This window comes from Oncorhynchus mykiss, chromosome 8 (assembly GCF_013265735.2).
Source record: "Oncorhynchus mykiss isolate Arlee chromosome 8, USDA_OmykA_1.1, whole genome shotgun sequence".
In the NCBI taxonomy this organism is placed as follows: Eukaryota; Metazoa; Chordata; class Actinopteri; order Salmoniformes; family Salmonidae; genus Oncorhynchus; species Oncorhynchus mykiss.
The window spans coordinates 47,842,148-47,861,429 of NC_048572.1; the positions used below are offsets into that span (position 1 = coordinate 47,842,148).

Here is a 19,282-nt window from a genome sequence, read left to right on the forward strand (position 1 = left end):
ATGATGCTGCCACCCCCATGCGTCACGGTTGGGATGGTGTTCTCCGGCTTGCAAGCCTCCCCCTTTTTCCTACAAACATAATGGTCATTATGGCCAAACAGTTCTATTTTTGTTTCATCAGACCAGAGGACAATTCTCCAAAAGGTACGACCTTTGCCACCATGTGCAGTTGCAAACCGTAGTCTAGCTTTTTTACGGCGGTTTTGGAGCAGTTGCTTATTCATTGCTGAGCGGCCTTTCAGGTTTTGTCGATATAGGACTTGTTTTACTGTGGATATAAATACTTTGTACCTGTTTCCTCCAGCATCTTCACAAGGTCCTTTGGTGTTGTTCTGGGATTGATTTGCACTTTTCGCACCAAAGTACGTTCATCTTTAGGAGACAGAAGGCGTCTCCTTCCTGAGCGGTATGACGGCTGCATGGTCCCATGGTGTTTATACAGATGAACGTGATACCTTCAGGAGTCTGGAAATTGCTCCCAAGGATGAACCAGACTTCTACAATTGTTTTTCTGAGGTCTTGGCTGATTTCTTTTGATTTTCCCATGATGTCAAGCAAAGAGGCGCTGAGTTTGAAGATAGGCCTTGAAATACATCCACAGGTACACTACCAATTGACTCAAACAATATCAGAAGCTTCTAAAGCCATTAAATAATTTTCTGGAATTTTCCAAGCCATTTAAAGGCACAGTCAACGTAAACTTATCACCCACTGGAATTGTGATACAGTGAATTATAAGTGAAATAATCTGTTTGTAAACAATTGTTGTAAAAATTACTTGTGTCATGCACAAAGTAGATGTCCTAACCCACTTGCCAAAACTATAGTTAACAAGACATTTCTGGAAGGGTTGAAAAATGAGTTTTAATGACAACCTAAGTGTATGTAAGGTTCCGACGTCAACTGTATTTCATTGCAGAGTATATGCTTTCTATCAGCACTGGCATGTATTCAAACACATATCCTGATTCTATTTGTTTGATGCATCTGTGTATACAGCAAGCATCCGAATCCTTTGTGCCTTAGAAATAGCCTAGAATATAACGTCTCAGTTTATTGTGTTGTGGAGGAGAGGGACAGAGAGAGAAAGCAAGAGTGAGAAAGCAACCCTGAGAAAGAGATTCAGACAGAGAGAGAAAGAGAAAGGCCCAGAGAAGAAGAAAGAGATGGCGAGAAGAAAGAATGCTTCATATTTCAGGGCCTCCTGTCATCGTCGCACTTTGGCTCCCGCGGCCTCCCTCTGCTCTGTGCTCAGGTGGAGGAGAAGCACCTCCACATTTCATAATTAATTTTTCTGTCTGTTGGAGAGCCTCTCATCCCTAAAAAGACATGACAGAATGCCTATGGTAATTTAGAATGCCAATATTTGAAATATCCAATACAACTACCCCAACTCACCACCAGGTTCTTAGCTGACCTGTGTTCAAATACTATTTAAACAATTTCAAATTTAAGCTGTGCTTGATTGAGCTTGCCTGATGCAATGGAACTAATAGATTATTCACAAAACTTCAAACCCTGCCAATTTAGCACCCCAGGCAGGCTAAAGCAACCATTCAAAATATTTGATTAATTTCTTATAGTATTTGAACCCAGATCTGTTTTTTTGAGGTTCGGAAAGGAATTTCATAGCTTTGGATTGACTCATATGTTTTCAGTCTCATTGCCAGAAACTCCCTTCCCTTTTTAAGTTACATTTTGGGGGGTGAATGAATGAACGCATCAAGAGTGCTAGCTATATAAATGCAAATTGTATTGTATTACTTTGTGGTACTGCTCCATTCAAGAGAAATCGAGAGCTTTTTTCCTTTTATCATCTTCATTAGAATCAGAGATGTCTGCTCATATCGTTTTCAGCACATAAAGAGCTCTGCTGGCTTGAATGAAAAGAGATGTTCATGCCACAGCCACCAGCCCATCTACATAATTATATGAAAGGCAGACTATTCATTTTCTCCATAATTTGTGTGTGTGTGGTCTCGGTGAGAATAGCTGTTGTGGTGTCGCTTGAAGGCGAGCCAGGAGAAAGCAGTGGTGATTGCCAACCTGATGACTTTCACCTCCTGCCCTGAAAAATGGCCATGGAGCAGCCCAGAGACTGGGAGATACAGATTAAAAGCCCTGGAATTGCATTTCATTAATAAACACATATTCAAAATCACACCAAAGACAATCACACCAAAGAGAATGTACTTCACCTCGGGAAGTGAAGTGCATGTCAGGGTTTTTTTGGGCTGCGTGGTAAACAGGAAATGGTAATAGACTGCAGCGGCCCAGTAGATTCAAAGACACTCCTGGCGAATGTTCTCCTCCTCGACTGCAAAGGATCTCCTCCAATTAAACCCGAACTCAAAGGGCTTCTCCTCAGGAGAAACCCGGCAAACAAGGAAAGGTTAGGGGAAAATGTGATCGGCTCAGGCCAGGATGCTGTGCGTCGCTCCATCCCCTTAAGGGGGAATCATATGGAATGCCGCAATATTTTCGTTCAGGCCTATTGCACTGGAGGCAGTGGACTTAATGTATCAGTAAATAACTACAACCTCCTCAGCAAATAGAATATTCTCTTGCCATGCTCATACATATCAAACCCTGCTTTGTCTGTCTTATTAAGGCTGCAGCCAGGGTTGGGTAGGTTACTTTCTACATGTAATCCATTACAGTTACTAGTTACCTGTACAAAATTGTAATTTTTTTAATTACCCAAACTCAGTAAAGTAATCTGATTACATTCAGTTACCTTCCCCTTAAGAGGCATTAGAAGACAAAAATGTGTGTTACCAATTGAATGCCATCTATTGCAAGATAAATCATTGTTAAAGTTTACATAGCTGGCCTTTATGGATGTTAAATTTTACTTATGGGTTGGTTATGTAGGCTTCTTTTAACCCATTGCTTTCTACTACATACGATTAAATTATATATTATATATTAAAATCCAAAGTCTGTCAGAATATGGAAGTATAAATCAGCCAAATTGTTTTACCTGAGCATAACCCCAAAAATAAGGACTTATTAGCCAGCCCTATTCTGTTGTTTAGGATTTTGTTAACATGGAGGACTGATTGGGCTCATTGATTCGAGTTGAAAAATAAATGCTGCTCTCATGTAATGGCCTGCTTTGAGCACTACTGAAAAGTGCTATTTACATGTGAAAAATGAATGTCATTTTCTGCATTTGCTATAGGCCTATTGTTTACCTTTTTGTTGGTGACACTTTGATATATTGATAATATGCAGCTGTTTAAATCCATAGTTGAAACAATAACAAAACAGTGGCCCCACCTCTGTTTTGGTAAATAGCTGATGCATTGTCCTGGAGAAATGTAACCAATCTCAGACTAATAGCCGGAGCTATGGATGCAAGGACTTACCATCAATGATATCAAAATTATTGTTATAACCATGTTATGAGGCTATACAGTGTTTGTTTACATTTACAATGTTTACAAATATTGGCGAAAAACAAGTTTGAGAAATGTTTAAGTAATATTCTTCAAGAATCAATGGATATATAAATATTTAAATATACTACCGTTCAAAAGTTTGGGGTCACTTAGAAATGTCCTTGCTTTTGAAAGAAAAGCAAAACCCGCAAAATACCAGTCTCAACGTCAACAGCGAAAAGGCGACTCCGGGATGCAAAGAAAAAGTCATATCTCAGACTGGCCAATAAAAAGAAAATATTAAGATGGGCAAAAGAACACAGAAACTGGACAGAGGAATTCTGCCTAGAAGGCCAGCATCCCGGAGTCACCTCTTCACTGTTGACGTCGAGACTGGTGTTTTGTGGGTACTATTTAATGAAGCTGCCAGTAGAGGACTTGTGAGGTGTCTGTTTCTCAAACTAGACACTAATGTACATGTCCTCTTGCTCAGTTGTGCACTGGGGTCTCCCCCTCCTCTTTCTAATCTGGTTTGAGCAAATTTGCTCTATTCTGTGAAGAGAGTAGTACATATGAGATCTTCAGATTCTTGGCAATTTCTCGCATGGAATAGCCATCATTTCTCAGAACAAAAATAGACTGATGAGTTTGAAAAGAAAGTTCTTTGTTTCTGTCCATTTTGAGCCTGTAATCAAACTCACAAATGCTGATGCTCCAGATACTCAACTAGTCTAAACAAGGGCAGTTTTATTGCTTCTTTAATCAATATAAACAGTTTTCAGCTGTGCTAACATAATTGAAAAAGGGTTTTCTAATGATCAATTAGCCTTTTAAAAAGATAAACTTGAATTAGCTAAAACAACATGCAAATGCAGAGGTGTTGCTAACATTTACGATAGCAAAATTCAATTTATGAAAAAAAAAGTTTTTGTCTTTTGAGCTTCTAGTCATGAAATCTGTGCAGCCTACTCAATCACTTTTTATAGCTACTGTTTACAGGCCTCCTGGGCCATATACAGCGTTCCTCACTGAGTTCTTTCCAGTTTTTAATAATGGATTTAATGGTCCTCTGTGGGATGTTCCATGTTTTGGATATTTTTATTCTAAAATTGCTAAATTGTTTTTTCCCCTCATCAATATACACACACAATACCCCAAAGCAAAAACTGGTTTCGAAATTTTTGCACATTTATATATAAAAAATAACTATAATATCACAGTTACATAAGTATTCAAACTCTTTACTCAGTACTTTGTTGAAGCACCTTTGGCAGTGATTACAGCCTTAAGTCTTCCTGGGTTTGACACTGCAAGCTTGGCACACCTGTATTTGGGGAGTTTATGCCCTTCCTCTGCAGATCCTCTCAAGCTCTGTAAGGTTGGATGGGGAGAGTCGCTGCACAACTATTTTCCGGTCTCTCCAGAGATGTTCGATCTGGTTCAAGTTCGGGCTCTGGCTTGATCACTCAAGGACATTGAGACTTGCCCCAAAGCCACTTTTGGTTTGTCTTGGCTGTGTGCTTAGAGTTGATGACCTATTGGATGGTGAACCTTCACCCCAGTCTGAGGTCCTGAGTGCTCTGGGGCAGGTTTTCATCAAGGATCTCTCTGTACTTTGCTCCGTTCATCTTTCCTCGATCCTGATGAGTCTCCCAGTCCCTGAAAAACATCCCCAAAGCATGATGCTGCCACCACCATGCTTCACCGTAAGGATGGTATTGGCCGGGTGATGAGCGGTGCCTGGTTTCCTCCAGACCTGATGCTTGGCATTTAGGCCAAAGTGTTTAATATTGGTTTCATCAGACCAGAGAATCTTGTTTCTCATGGTCTGAGAGTCGTTTAGGTGCCTTTTGGCAAACTACAAGCGGGCTATCATGTGCCTTTTACTGAGGAGTGGCTTCCGTCTGGCCAGTCTAACATAAAGACCTGAATGGTGAAGTGCTGCAGAGATGGTTTTCCTTCTGGAAGGTTATCCCATCTCCACAGAGGAACTCTGGAGCTCTGTCAGAATGACCATCGGATTCTTGGTCACCTCCCCGACAAAGGCCCTTCTCCCCGATTGCTCAGTTTGGATGAGCGGCCAGCTCTAGGAAGAGTCTTGGTTCTTCCATTAAAGAATGATGGTACCCTTCCCCAGATCTGTGCCTCAACACAATCCTATCTCGGAGCTCTATGGACAATTCCTTTGACCCCATGGCTTAGTTTTTGCTCTGTCATGCACTGTCAACTGTGGGACCTTATATAGACAGATGTGTGCCTTCATTTTCTATGAAAGTATCTTTACTTTTTCTTAAGTATGACAATTTAGTACTTTTTCCACCACTGCTAAAATGTGCCGATAAGACTAAGGACTCACAAATGGTTACGTTCATGGCTTTGTGGTGGTGTCCTCCCACTTGTCCGCATGCTCAAAATTAATTTACGTGTAAGGCAACACTCGGAAGATTCGCCCTCATGAGAGACACGCGTTCCAACAACATCTTGGATTCTCAAGCGAAAGAGACGTGTTCATCGCTGTATTGTAACAGTTTTGACTTGAGGTTATTATTTATAGGGGTGCCAGGTAGGTTGTGCCTACCAGAGAAAACATTAGTTTCTCCTTTTGGTTTGATTTTTTTATTTATTTCACCTTTATTTAACCAGGTAGGTTGGTGAGAACAAGTTCTCATTTGCAACTGCGACCTGGCCAAGATAAAGCGCAGCAATTCGACACATACAACAACAGAGTTACACATGGAATAAACAAAATATACAGTCAATAATACAGTAGAACAAAAGAAAACAAAAAGTCTATATACAGTGAGTGCAAATGAGGTAAGTTAAGGAAATAAATAGGCCATGTTGGCGATGTAATTACAATGTAGCAAATAAACACTGGAATGGTAGATCGGCAGAAGATGAATGTGCAGGTAGAGATACTGGGGTGCAAAGGAGCAAAATAAATAATTAAATACCAGTATGGGGATGACGTAGGTAGATAGATGGGCTGTTTACAGATAGACTAAGTACAGGTGCAGTGATCTGTAAACTGCTCTGACAGCTGGTGCTTAAAGCTAGTGAGGGAGATGTGAGTCTCCAGCTTCAAAGATTTTTGCAATTCGTTCCAGTCATGGGCAGCAGAGAACTGGAAGGAAAGATGACCAAAGGAGGAATTGGCTTTGGGGGTGACCAGTGAGAGATACCTGCTGGAGCGCGTGCTACAAGTGGGTGCTGCTATGGTGACCAGTGAGCTGAGATAAGGCGGGACGTTACCTAGCAGAGACTTGTAGATAACCTGTAGCCAGTGGGTTTGGCGACGAGTATGAAGCGAGGGCCAACCAACGAGAGCGTACAGGTCGCAATGGCGGGTAGTGTATGGGGCTTTGGTGACAAAACGGATGGCACTGTGATAGACTGCATCCAGTTTGTTGAGTAGAGTGTTGGAGGCTATTTTATAGATGACATCACCGAAGTCGAGGATCGGTAGGATGGTCAGTTTTACGATGGTATGTTTGGCAGCATGAGTGAAGGATGCTTTGTTGTGATATAGGAAGCCGATTCTAGATGTAATTTTGGATTGGAGCTGCTTAATGTGAGTCTGGAAGGAGAGTTTACAGTCTAACCAGACACCCAGGTATTTGTAGTTGTCCACGTATTCTAAGTCAGAACCGTCCTGAGTAGTGATGCTGGACGGGCGAGCAGGTGCGGGCAGTGATCGATTGAAAAGCATGCATTTAGTTTTACTTGCGTTTAAGAGCAGTTGGAGGCCACGGAAGGAGAGTTGTATGGCATTGAAGTTCGTCTGGAGGTTAGTTAACACAGTGTCCAAGGAGGTGCCAGAAGTATACAGAATAGTGTCGTCTGCGTAGAGGTGGATCAGAGAATCACCAGCAGCAAGAGCAACATTATTGATGTATACAGAAAAGAGAGTCGGCCCGAAAATTGAACCCTGTGGCACACCCGTAGAGACTGTCAGAGGTCCAGACAGATGGGAATGAGTCCCATCTGATCAGTCAAGTCTACACCAGTACAAAAGGACTTGTGTAAAAGTCAGGATGGAAATACACTTTTCATTAACCCTTAAAACATTGGAAAGAACTTAAAAAACAACTATATTATTTTGCGTGGGTTGTATTACCAACATACATGATTACACACACATATAATAATATAACACAATGAGTTCTGGTTCCTCCAGAAATGTCCTGTACCTCGGGCCTAAAAGTCCAGCCTGGTAAGAGTCCAGCCCGGTAAAGGAGTTCAGGGAACTCAAGTGACCTTAGTCACGCAGTGTTTGTCCGTTCCTACAAGTGTAGCGTACACCCACTATCAAATCATACAATCAATATAACAATTGTTTTACCACACAACTATAAAGCGTATCAACTCTTACTAAGTTCTCAACTACAACTAACTACATAAATCATCACAGTATACATCACATCAAAACAAATTAAATACCGTATACAAAAAGGTTGTCGCAAAGAGTGGATCCGATCCTGGGTAAACTCTATTAGGCTACAAAACACACGTTTAAAGGCAACAAAACAAACGGGATAGAGAAGCTTCGGAACTGAGGGATGAACACGTTTAAAGGCAACAAAACAAACGGGATAGAGAAGCTTCGGAACTGAGGGATGAACACGTCCTCATTCACGTCTCCATCACAACCCCACTTTTGCGCAGCTGATGCTGGCTATTTAATTGGGAATTACTGGGAAAAGGGCCCTGTTGGAAGGAGAAGCACTATTTAATTGGGAATTGAAGGGGAAGCGCCCTATTGGAAGGAGAAGCACTGAGACGGTTCAGAAAAATTCAGGGCCGTCACAGAATGCCCCTGCCATCTACATACAAGATCTGTTTAAATACTGAAAGCATTTGAAAGATAAAGGAAGCTTTCGATCGCAATGAACTGTCAGCGATTATTTGACTGGGTCGAGTATCAAATGAGAGGATGTACACCCTCGCGTTCAAGAGGCCTCTTTGATACAATTGCTATTCGGCTTTTCTTTCAGATCGTAAACGAGATAAATTGAGTCATAAGAAAATGTCACTGCTTAAGTACCTTTACTATGTCTTCATTTACTGTAGACTATGGTAGGGTTGATTAAGGGATTCAAATAATCTTATGCCTGTGCCATCCAGACCTCCCTGTTGCTGTACAGTATGTAGTTTTCCAATGTCTCTGTTTTGCCAACTCAGTGCCATTCAACAATAGTATCTCTTGTAGTATTTTAATTAACGGAGGCAGTAGCATGAGTTCACTAGTAGTCCGCAACCCAAATCACCAGGCCCAAAGAGGAACACCCTAACCCCTATTCCAATCGTAAGGTGCCTATCGACTAGTGTTGTTACAGTATAATTTCAGTTTAATTTCCACATACAGTGTTAGTTGGGTGTTTGAATTACTTTCTTCCCCTTGTATTGCCCAACAATCTATCAGGAATCAAGGTAAGACCCAAGTGCAGACTGTGTGAAGTACCAATGTTTATTGTAACAGGGGCGGGCAAACGACAGGTTAAGTTAGGCAGGGGTCGATAATCCAGAGTAGAGGCCAAGTTACAGGACGACAGGCAAGCACAGGGTCAGGTCAGGCAGAGTTCGGTAATCCAGAGGTGGAACAAAGGTACAGGATGGCAGGCCGGCTCAGGTCGGGGACAGGCAGAGTGGTCAGGCGAGCAGGTACCTGGTCAGGACAGGCAAGGGTCAAAAACCAGGAGGACGAGAAAGAGCGACTGGGGAAAAATGAGCTGAGACAAACCACTGGTAGGCTTAAGCAAACAAGACGAACTGGCACAGACAGAAAACACAGGTATAAATACCCAGAGGACAAGTGGGTGACACTTGGAGGGGGTGGAGACAAGCACAAGGACAGGTGAAACAGATCAGGGCATGACACAGCCAGAGCTTCCTTTTCCTTGTGGATATGTGTACCCAATCCAGCCATTTGGTTTAGCTGCCATAATCACATACAGTGGCAAGAAAAACTATGTGAACCCTTTGGAATTACCTGGGTTTCTGCATAATTTGATCATAAAATTTGATCTGATCTTCATCTAAGTCACAACAATAGACAAACACAGTCTACTTAAACTAATAACACAAACAATTCTATTATGTCATGTCTTTATTGAACACACCATGTAAACATTCAGTGTAGGGTGGAAAAGTATGTGAACCCTTGGATTTAATAACTGGTTGGCAGCAATAAACTCAACCAAATGTTTTCTGTAGTTGAGGATCAGACCTGCACAACAGTCAGGAGGAATTTTGGACCATTCATCTTTACAAAACTGTTTCAGTTCAGCAATATTCTTAGAACATGTGGTGTGAACCGTTCTCGAGGTCATGCCACAGTATTTTAAATCGGGTTGAGGTTAGGACTGATGTTGATTTACTCCTGTGTTTTGGGTCATTGTCCTGTTGCATCACCCAACTTCTGTTGAGCTTCAATTGGCGGACAAATAGCTATACATTCATTCCCCTGCAAAATGTCTTGATAAACTTGGGAATTCATTTTTCCGTTGATGATAGCAAGCTGTCCAGGCCCTTACGCAGCCCCAAACCATGATGCTCCCTCCACCATACTTTACAGGTGGGATAAGGTTTTGATGTGGTTGTGCTGTGCCTTTTTTTCTCCACACATAGTGTTGTTTGTTCCATCCAAACAACTCAACTTTAGTGTTTGTCTGTACACAGAATATTTTTCCAGAAGCGCTGTGGAACATCCAGGTGCTCTTTTGCAAACTTCAGATGTGCAGCAATGTTTTTTTTGGACAGCAGTGGCTTCTTCCGTGGTTTCCTCCCATGAACACCATTCTTGTTTTACGTATCGTAGATTCGTCAACAGAGATGTTAGCATGTTCCAGAGATTTCTGTAAATCTTTAGCTGACACTCTGGGATTCTTCTTAACCTCATTGAGCATTCTGCGCTGTGCTCTTGCAGTCATCTTTGCAGGACGGCCACTCCTAGGGAGTAGCATCAGTGCTGAACTTTCTCCATTTATAGACAATTTGTCTTACCGTGGACTGATGAACATCAAGGCTTTTAGAGATATTTTTGTAACCCTTTCCAGCTTTTTGCAAGTCAACAATCCTTAATATTAGGTCTTCTGAGAACTAATGCTTCTTGTGAATAGCAAACTCAAATTTTGTGAGTGTATTTTATAGGGCAGGGCAGCTCTAACCACCATCTTCAATCTTGTCTCATTGATTGGACTCCAGGTTAGCTGACTCCTGACTCCAATTAGCTTTTTGGAAAAGTAATTAGCCTAGGGGTTCACAAACTTTTTCCAAACTACACTGTGAATGTTTAAATAATGTATTCAATATAAACAAGAAAAATAAACTAATAACACACAGCACACTGTTTGTCTATTGTCTACACAAGAGCATCTAATGGAGATGGGAGGAGACCTGAGACCCCGAGACTCTCTGAAACGCAAAATGTTCTCTGTTTCTCCTAAATCCTTCCTGTGAACTCACATCTTTAACAAATGCATAAACAGGTAAATAAGTATTGGATAACACAAGTAGTATTAACTCAAGTCATAGTTGGGTCAAGACTTTTTGATCATCTTGTACTCAGCATCTTTTCTCCCCTTCACCGAATCCACCTGTATGGTGTCCATATTAGAACAGTCACACATCCACCGGTTCCCTGTATAAATGCACAGCTGAGAGAGAACCCAGATGAGAGAGAAATTCTTACCTTGCCCACGTAGAGTGGCTCGTCCCCTGTGTACTCCTCCAGCACGAAGAACTGATTCCACACCCAACTGCGCCTCTGCCTGTGGTGTGCCCCTCCTTCGCAGCTTCTTTGGTATGTCCCGACCGGCGGCAGGGGCACTGAGTTAAAGCTCAGGCCAGAGCAGCCCATCTCCCAAAGTGGTAATAGCAACAAAGTCAAAAGGCTAACCACACTCCACATGGGGGAACAGTTCAGTCTCATCATTACGATACACATTTTTTGGGTGAAAATGAACTGCGAAAGACTCAATAAGAAATGTTGTCAACCATCCACAGGGTGGATTTTGGGGTTCAACAGAAGCAACACCCCAGGGCAGGTGTTGTTTGTTTAATGAGCAAGTATATCCTTCAGCAGACAGACGTAGGATAGTTATTGTTGGTTGTCAAGGAGTCAGAAAACGGCTACTGCAGCAGAATGGTCTTCTGAGCACAATGAATAATTGGAGCCTATCAGAAAGAAAGAGAGAGGGTGGGAGGGAGAGAAAGGAATGAAGGAAGGAAGGAAGGAAGAGAAGGAGAGGGGAGGGCGAGAGGGAAAAGAAGGTGAGGTGGAGAGAGAGATTCAACATTGGATGAAAATTCTCATGCCAAGGCTTACATGTATGATAACAAGCAGTCAGGGATAACATGCACCCATTCATTTTTTTCTCCAGAGAATTAGCATTTGTCAATGTGGGATCATTTAGCTATTTGATTTTTAATTTTAAGACCCCTTGAAGTATCCCCCCAAAATATAAAACATTTATTTGATTTAAAAAATGTGTGGCCTTACTGGTATTAGACCATACAAATGCATTGGATAACAAATTCACTACATGGAACTGATAGTCCCACAAACAAATCAAAACAAAATCTGTTCTGAAGTGTCTGTCCTAGAGATATAAGAAAGATCAGGAAACATTTGTAATAATTGTTTTGTATTGTTTGTTGTTGTTGTATTTAATCCCTTATTTTTGGCACTGAACAGTACTTCCATAACATTTTTCAGTTCTTTCTTTCTTCATTTTTCAGAGTCTTGTGAGGCCTGTGGGCATGTACGTGTTTGTGAGAGTCTCACGTTTCCACAGAGGGGTCATATTAGCGTACAGCCAAAACTGTTTGGACGCTATAGACAGAAGTTGGCAGATCAGTTGTACTGAATTCAGACGAGTTCTAAGAAGCTTGTGGGGGTCGTAAGAGCAACATGGAGAATACCATCGTGTTCGCGAGAGTCTCATCTTTCCATAGAGGGGACAAAACAGTTCGGACACTACAGACGATTTTGTGAGAAGAGCTCTAGCTCTGTCACCATGCACAGCAGATGCGGAAGTGAGACATCAGCGGATGCTGTGGATTGAGGAAAATAACTGATATCTCTAGCTAAAATGTACAGATTTTTATGGTGATTTTTTTCTTATGATAATTAGATTTCAGTGGGGACGAGGACTTTGACTCTAGTTTGTTTTTTACAAACTTTTATGTCTGGTATATAGTATCATAACCTAAGAATTAAAGCACATTTTGGTATTCTCTAAAGTCTAGCAACTTTGCCCGCAAGTATGCCAGCTAAGATAGTTAGACAAAATACTTTAACTTGATTAATAGCCTAAAATGGCTTGGTAGCTAGTTATGAGGCTAGGCGATTGGGAACCTATTTAGCTGGCTAGCTAAATAATTGCTAGGTGGCTAGTATTATATAGAAACAACAAAACACTTTATAATAATTTTTCATCAAGAAGGCATCAATAGGCTACATAGCTTGATTTAATTAATTTACAAACTTACTTTCTGTGAGTCCTGCCAAGCATCGGCAGCTAAAATCAAATCAACAGCTGTGTGTCACTCAACACTTTCTCTCCTCCTCCACTGACGGCACAGTTTGCACACACTACAATATCTAATGTCCTGCCTAGCATATCTTTCCTAAGTGGTGCACCTTGGAAGGGCATGACACCTCTGTAAGCAATAATAACACAAGTAACACCATGACAAAGTTTCTACCGAGATAAATATATTTAAGTTCTGGTAACTACAAAAGGTACCTGAAGTCGGTAAATACTGATAGAATCCACACTGTTTTTCCGTCATTTCAGGTCACAACTTGCAGACTTGTTTAAGTGTTGCTGTGCATTTTGTTGCCAACCTTACTTAGCTACCAGACAACTTTACGTTTTTTACTTTTTAATTACCGTTTATATTTTTAGTTTTTTCCCCACACTCAACTTTTTTTTCATTCAACTTTTTCACTCTGGACGCTTTATCTGGACATGGTTCGTCAGGACTTCCAACAGCCAAAGCTAAGTAGTAACATTAACATGATGCCTTCTAATTGCAGTCGCTGTATTCATAATATATAGGAGAACGATCGCCTTACGGCGAGGATAGCTGTGCTGCAAGCCCAGCTTCAGACTCAATCATTAGGCAAGGGTAATTTCAGTGTAGGAAAGGATGAAACAGCGTCTGTGCCACCAGTAAGTACAGATAGTAACGTTGGTACAAATCCCCTCGCACGGTGTCGCGTTCATCATAACGACGAGACCAAGGGGCAGCGTGATAAGAATATTCTTCTTTATTTACACGAAGAACACAAACGAACAAAACGAACGTGACGCTATAAACACAAGTGCTGACGTGCAACTACACATAGACAATAACCCACCAAACCAAAATGGAAAAATGGCAACCTAAATAGGATCCCCAATCAGAGACAACGATAAACAGCTGTCTCTGATTGGGAACCAATTCAGGCCACCAGAAACCTACATTTACCTAGACAATACCAAAACCCCATAGATATACAAAAAACCCTAGACAAGACAAAAACACACATACCACCCTCATCACACCCTGACCTAACCAAAATAATAAAGAAAACAAAGATAACTAAGGCGTGACACACGGTCCCCGCAGCCGGGCAACTTTCTCATGGCTTCTGGAGGGAAATGCTCTAGGAATGCTCAACCTGGTGTCGCTCATTCAGCCGAGTCTTCTCTGGTCTCTACTCCTCCCGTTACGAGTTCTGAGACGCCGAAGCTTCCCACCATTAGCTCTGACAAATTGAAAACCCTAGTCATTGGCGACTCCATTACCATTACATTAGTATTAGACTTAAAACGAATCATCCAGCGATCATACACTGTTTACCAGGGGGCAGGGCTACCGACGTTAAGGCTAATCTGAAGATGGTGCTGGCTAAAGCTAAAACTGGCGAGTGTAGAGAGTATAGAGATATTGTTATCCACGTCGGCACCAACATAGCTAAAACATTTTAGAATGAAACAGTCAGAGGTCACCAAGCGCAACATAGCTTCAGCCTGTAAACCAGCAAGAAAGATGTGTCGGCATCGAGTAATTGTCTCTGGCACCCTCCCAGTTAGGGGGAAGTGATGAGCTCTACAGCAGTCACACACAATTCAATTGCTGGTTGAAAACTGTTTTCTGCCCCTCCCAAAAGATAGAATTTGTAAATAATTGGCCCTCTTTCTGGGACTCACCCACAAACAGGACCAAGCCTGACCTGTTGAGGAGTGACGGACTCCATCCTAGCTGTTAGCCAGCCTGCCAGCTTAGTGTAGTCAGCTCAGCTATCCCCATTGAGACCGTGTCTGTGCCTCGACCTAGGTTGGGCAAAACTAAACAATCTCACTAGAATAAAGACCTCCTCCATTCCTGCCATTATTGAAAGAGATCGTGATACCTCACATCTCAAAATAGGGCTACTTAATGTTAGATCCCTCACTTCAAAGGCAGTTATAGTCAATGAACTAATCACTGATCATAATCTTGATGGATTGGCCTGACTGAAACATGGCTTAAGCCTGATGAATTTACTGTGTTAAATGAGGCTTCACCTCCTGGTTACAATAGTGCATCCCGCAAAGGCGGAGGTTGTTGCTAACATTTACAATAGCAAATTTCAATTTACAAAAAAAAACTGACGTTTTCGTCTTTTGAGCTTCTAGTCATGAAATCTATGCAGCCTACTCAAGCATGTTTTATAGCTACTGTTTACAGGCCTCCTGGGCAATATACAGCATTCCTCACTGAGTTCCCAGAATTCCTATCGGACCTTGTAGTCATAGCAGATAATATTCACATTTTTGGTGATTTTAATATTCACATGGAGAAGTCTACAGATCTACTCCAAAAGGCATTCGGAGCCATCATCGACTCAGTGGGTTTTGTCCAACATGTCTCCGGACCTACTCACTGTCACAGTCATACTCTGGAACTAGTTTTGTCCAATGGAATAAATGTGGTGGATCGTAATGTGTTTCCTCGTAATCCTGGACTATCGGACCACCATTTTATTACTTTTGCAATCACAACAAATAATCTGCTCAGACCCTAACCAAGGAACATCAAAAGTCGTGCTACAAATTCTCAGACAACCCAAAGATTCCTTGATGCCCTTCCAGACTCCCTCTGCTTACCCAAGGACGTCAGAGGACAAAAATCAGTTAACCACCTAACCGAGGAACTAAATTTAACCTTGCGCAATACCCTAGATGCAGTTGCACCCCTAAAAACAAAAAACAATTGTAATAATATACTAGCTCCCTGGTATACAGAAAATACCCGTGCTCTGAAGCAAGCTTCCAGAAAATTGGAACGGAAATGGCGCCACACCAAACTGGAAGTCTTCCGACAAGTTTGGAAAGACAGTACCGTGCAATATCGAAGAGCCCTCACTGCTGCTCGATCATCCTATTTTTCCAACTTAATTGAGGAAAATAAGAACAATCTGAAATTTATTTTTGATACTGTCGCAAAGCTAACTAAAAAGCAGCATTCCCCAAGAGAGGATGGCTTTCACTTCAGCAGTAAGAAATTCATGAACTTCTTTGAGGAAAAGATCATGATCATTAGAAAGCAAATTACGGACAACTCTTTAAATCTGCGTACTACTCCAAAGCTCAGTTGTCCTGAGTCTGCACAACTCTGCCAGGACCTAGGATCAAGAGAGACACTCAAGTGTTTTAGTACTATATCCTTTGACACAATGACGAAAATAATCATGGCCTCTAAACCTTCAAGCTGCATACTGGACCCTATTCCAACTAAACTACTGAAAGAGCTGCTTCCTGTGCTGGGCCCTCCTATGTTGAACATAATAAACGGCTCTCTATCCACTGGATGTGTACCAAACTCACTAAAAGTGGAAGTAATAAAGCCTCTCTTGAAAAAGCCAAACCTTGACCCAGAAAATATAAAAAACTGTTGACCTATATCGAATCTTCCATTCCTCTGAAAAATTGTAGAAAAATCTGTTCCGCAGCAACTCACTGCCTTCCTGAAGAAAAACAATGTGTACGAAACGCTTCAGTCTGGTTTTAGACCCCATCATAGCACTGAGACTGCACTTGTGAAGGTGGTAAATTACCTTTGAACCTTTTGCCTGTAGGGGGCAGTATTTTCATTTTTGGCTAAAAAACATACGCATTTGAAACTGCCTATTTCTCAGCCCCAGAAATTAGAATATGCATATAATTGTCAGCTTAGGATAGAAAACACTCTAAAGTTTCCAAAACTGTAAAAATATTGTCTATGAGTATAACAGAACTGATATTGCAGGCGAAATCCTGTGGAAAATCCAATCAAGAAGTGCCTCTTATTTTGAAACCTCTCTGTTCCCACGCATGCCTATCCTCCATTTAAAGGGATATCCACCAGATCGTTTCAGGCTTTTATTTTGAAAAATGAGCGTGAAGGATCACATTGCGTAAGTGGATAGTTGGGGGCTCTCAGAGTGAGTTTTGCGCAATTGAGTAAAGCTGCCATTGTTCCTCCCGCTGTTATTGAAAAACCTACACACTCGGTTGATATATTATCTAATATATATTTTTAAAACAACATGAGGATTGATTATAAAAAACGTTTGACATGTTTCTGTGGACATTATGGATATTATTTGGAATATACGTCTACGTTGTCGTGACCTCTCTTTCTTGAGGATTTCTGAACATAATGCGACAAACAAACGTCGGTATTTTGGGTATAAAAATAATCTTTATGGAACAAAAGGATCATTTGTTGTGTAACTGGGAGTCTCGTGAGTGAAAACATCCGAAGATCATCAAAGGTAAATTATTTTTTTGATTGCTTTTCTGATTTTCGTGACCTAGCTACTTAATGCTTAGTGTACATAATGTTATGTTTTGTTATCGATAAACTTACACAAACCATTGGATTGCTTTTGCTGTAAAGCATAATTTCAAAATCTGAGACGACAGGTGGATTAACAAAAGGCTAAACTGTGTTTTCCTATATTGCACTTGTGATTTCATGAATATGACATTTTTAGTAATATAATTTGACTGTGGCGCTATGCTATTCAGCGGTTGCTGATGACAATTATCCCGCTACCGGGATGGGTAGCGTCAACAAGTTAATGGAGTCAGACCGAGGCACTGCATCTGTCCTCGTGCTCCTAGACCTTAGTGCTGCTTTTGATACCATTGATCACCACATTCTTTTGGAGAGATTGGAAACCCAAATTGGTCTACACGGACAAGTTCTGGCATGGTTTAGATATTATCTGTCGGAAAGATATCAGTTTGTCTTTGTGTCCTCTGACAAATCAACTGTAAACTTCAGTGTTCCTCAAGGTTCCATTTTAGGACCACTATTGTTTTCACTCTATATTTTACCTCTTGGGGATGTCATTCAAAAACATAATGTTAACATTCACTGCTATGCGGATGACACACAGCTGTACATTTCAATGAAACATGGTGAAGCCCAAAAATTACCCTCGCTAGAAGCCTGTGTTTCAGACATAAGGAAGTGGATGGCTGCCAACGTTCTACTTTTAAACTCGGACAAAACAGAGATGCTTCTTCTAGGTCCCAAGAAACAAAGAGATCTTCTGTTGAATCTGATAATTATTTTTGATGGTTGTACCGTCGTCTCAAATAAAACTGTGAAGGACCTCGGCGTTACACTGGATCCTGATCTCTCTTTTGACGAACATATCAAGACTGTTTCAAGGACAGCTTTTTTCCATCTACGTAACATTGCAAAAATCAGAGACTTTCTGTCTAAAAATTATACAGAAAAATTTATCCATGCTTTTGTTACTTCTAGGTTAGACTACTGCAATGCTCTACTTTCCGGCTACCAGGATAAAGCACTAAATAAACTTCAGTTAGTTCTAAACACGGATGCTAGAATCCTGACTAGAACCAACAAATTTGATCATATTACTCCAGTGCTAGCCTCCCTACAATGGCTTCCTGTTAAGGCAAGGGCTGATTTCAAGGTTTTGCTGCTAACCTACAAAGCCTTGCTCCTACCTATCTTTCCGATTTGGTCCTGCCGTACATACCTACATGTACGCTATGGTCACAAGACGCAGGCCTCCTAATTGTCCCTAGAATTTGTAAGCAAACAGCTGGAGGCAGGGCTTTCTCCTATAGAGCTCCATTATTATGGAATGGTCTGCCGACCCATGTGAGAGACACAGACTCTCAACCTTGAAGTCTTTACTGAAGACTCATCTCTTCAGTAGGTCATATGATTGAGTGTAGTCTAGCCCAGGAGTGTGAAGGTAAATGGAAAGGCTCTGGAGCAACGAACCGCCCTTGCTGTCTCTGCCTGGCCTGTTCCCCTCTCTCCCCTGGGATTCTCTGCCTCTAACCCTATTACAGGGGTTGAGTCACTGGCTTACTGGTGCTCTTCCATGCCGTCTCTAGGAGGGGTGCGTCACTTGAGTGGGTTGAGTCACTGATGTGATCTTCCTGTCTGGGTTGGTGCCCCCCTTGGGTTGTGCCGTGGCGGAGATCTTTGTGGGCTATACTCAGCCTTGTCTCAGGATGGTAAGTTGGTGGTTGAAGATATCCCTCTAGTGGTGTGGGAGCTGTGCTTTGGCAAAGTGGGTGGGGTTATATCCTGCCTGTTTGGCCCTGTCTGGGGGTATCATCAAATGGGGCCACAGTGTCTCCTGACCCCTCCTGTCTCAGCCTTAGTATTTATGCTGCAGTAATTTATGTGTTGGGGGCTAGGGTCAGTCTGTTATATCTGGAGTACTTCTCCTGTCTTATCTGGTGTCCTGTGTGAATTTAAGTATGCTTTCTCTAATTCTCACTTTCTCTTTCTTTCTTTCTCTCTCTCTGAGGACCTGAGCCCTAGGACCATGCCTCAGGACTACCTGGCATGATGACTCCTTGCTATCCACTAGTCCACCTGGCCGT

At 41.7% G+C, this 19,282-nt stretch overlaps 1 protein-coding gene across 1 annotated transcript in view; it reads right to left on the reverse strand.

Moving 5' to 3' along the window:
• Positions 1-19,282, reverse strand: part of LOC110529987 (cadherin-7-like) — a 167,387-nt gene that overhangs the window by 115,358 nt on the left and 32,747 nt on the right. Inside the window, exon 2 of the mRNA XM_021612703.2 lies at positions 11,074-11,558. Coding sequence (XP_021468378.2) covers positions 11,074-11,328 — 255 coding nt within the window. The 5' untranslated portion in view covers positions 11,329-11,558. The remainder of the gene's footprint in view (positions 1-11,073; positions 11,559-19,282) is intronic.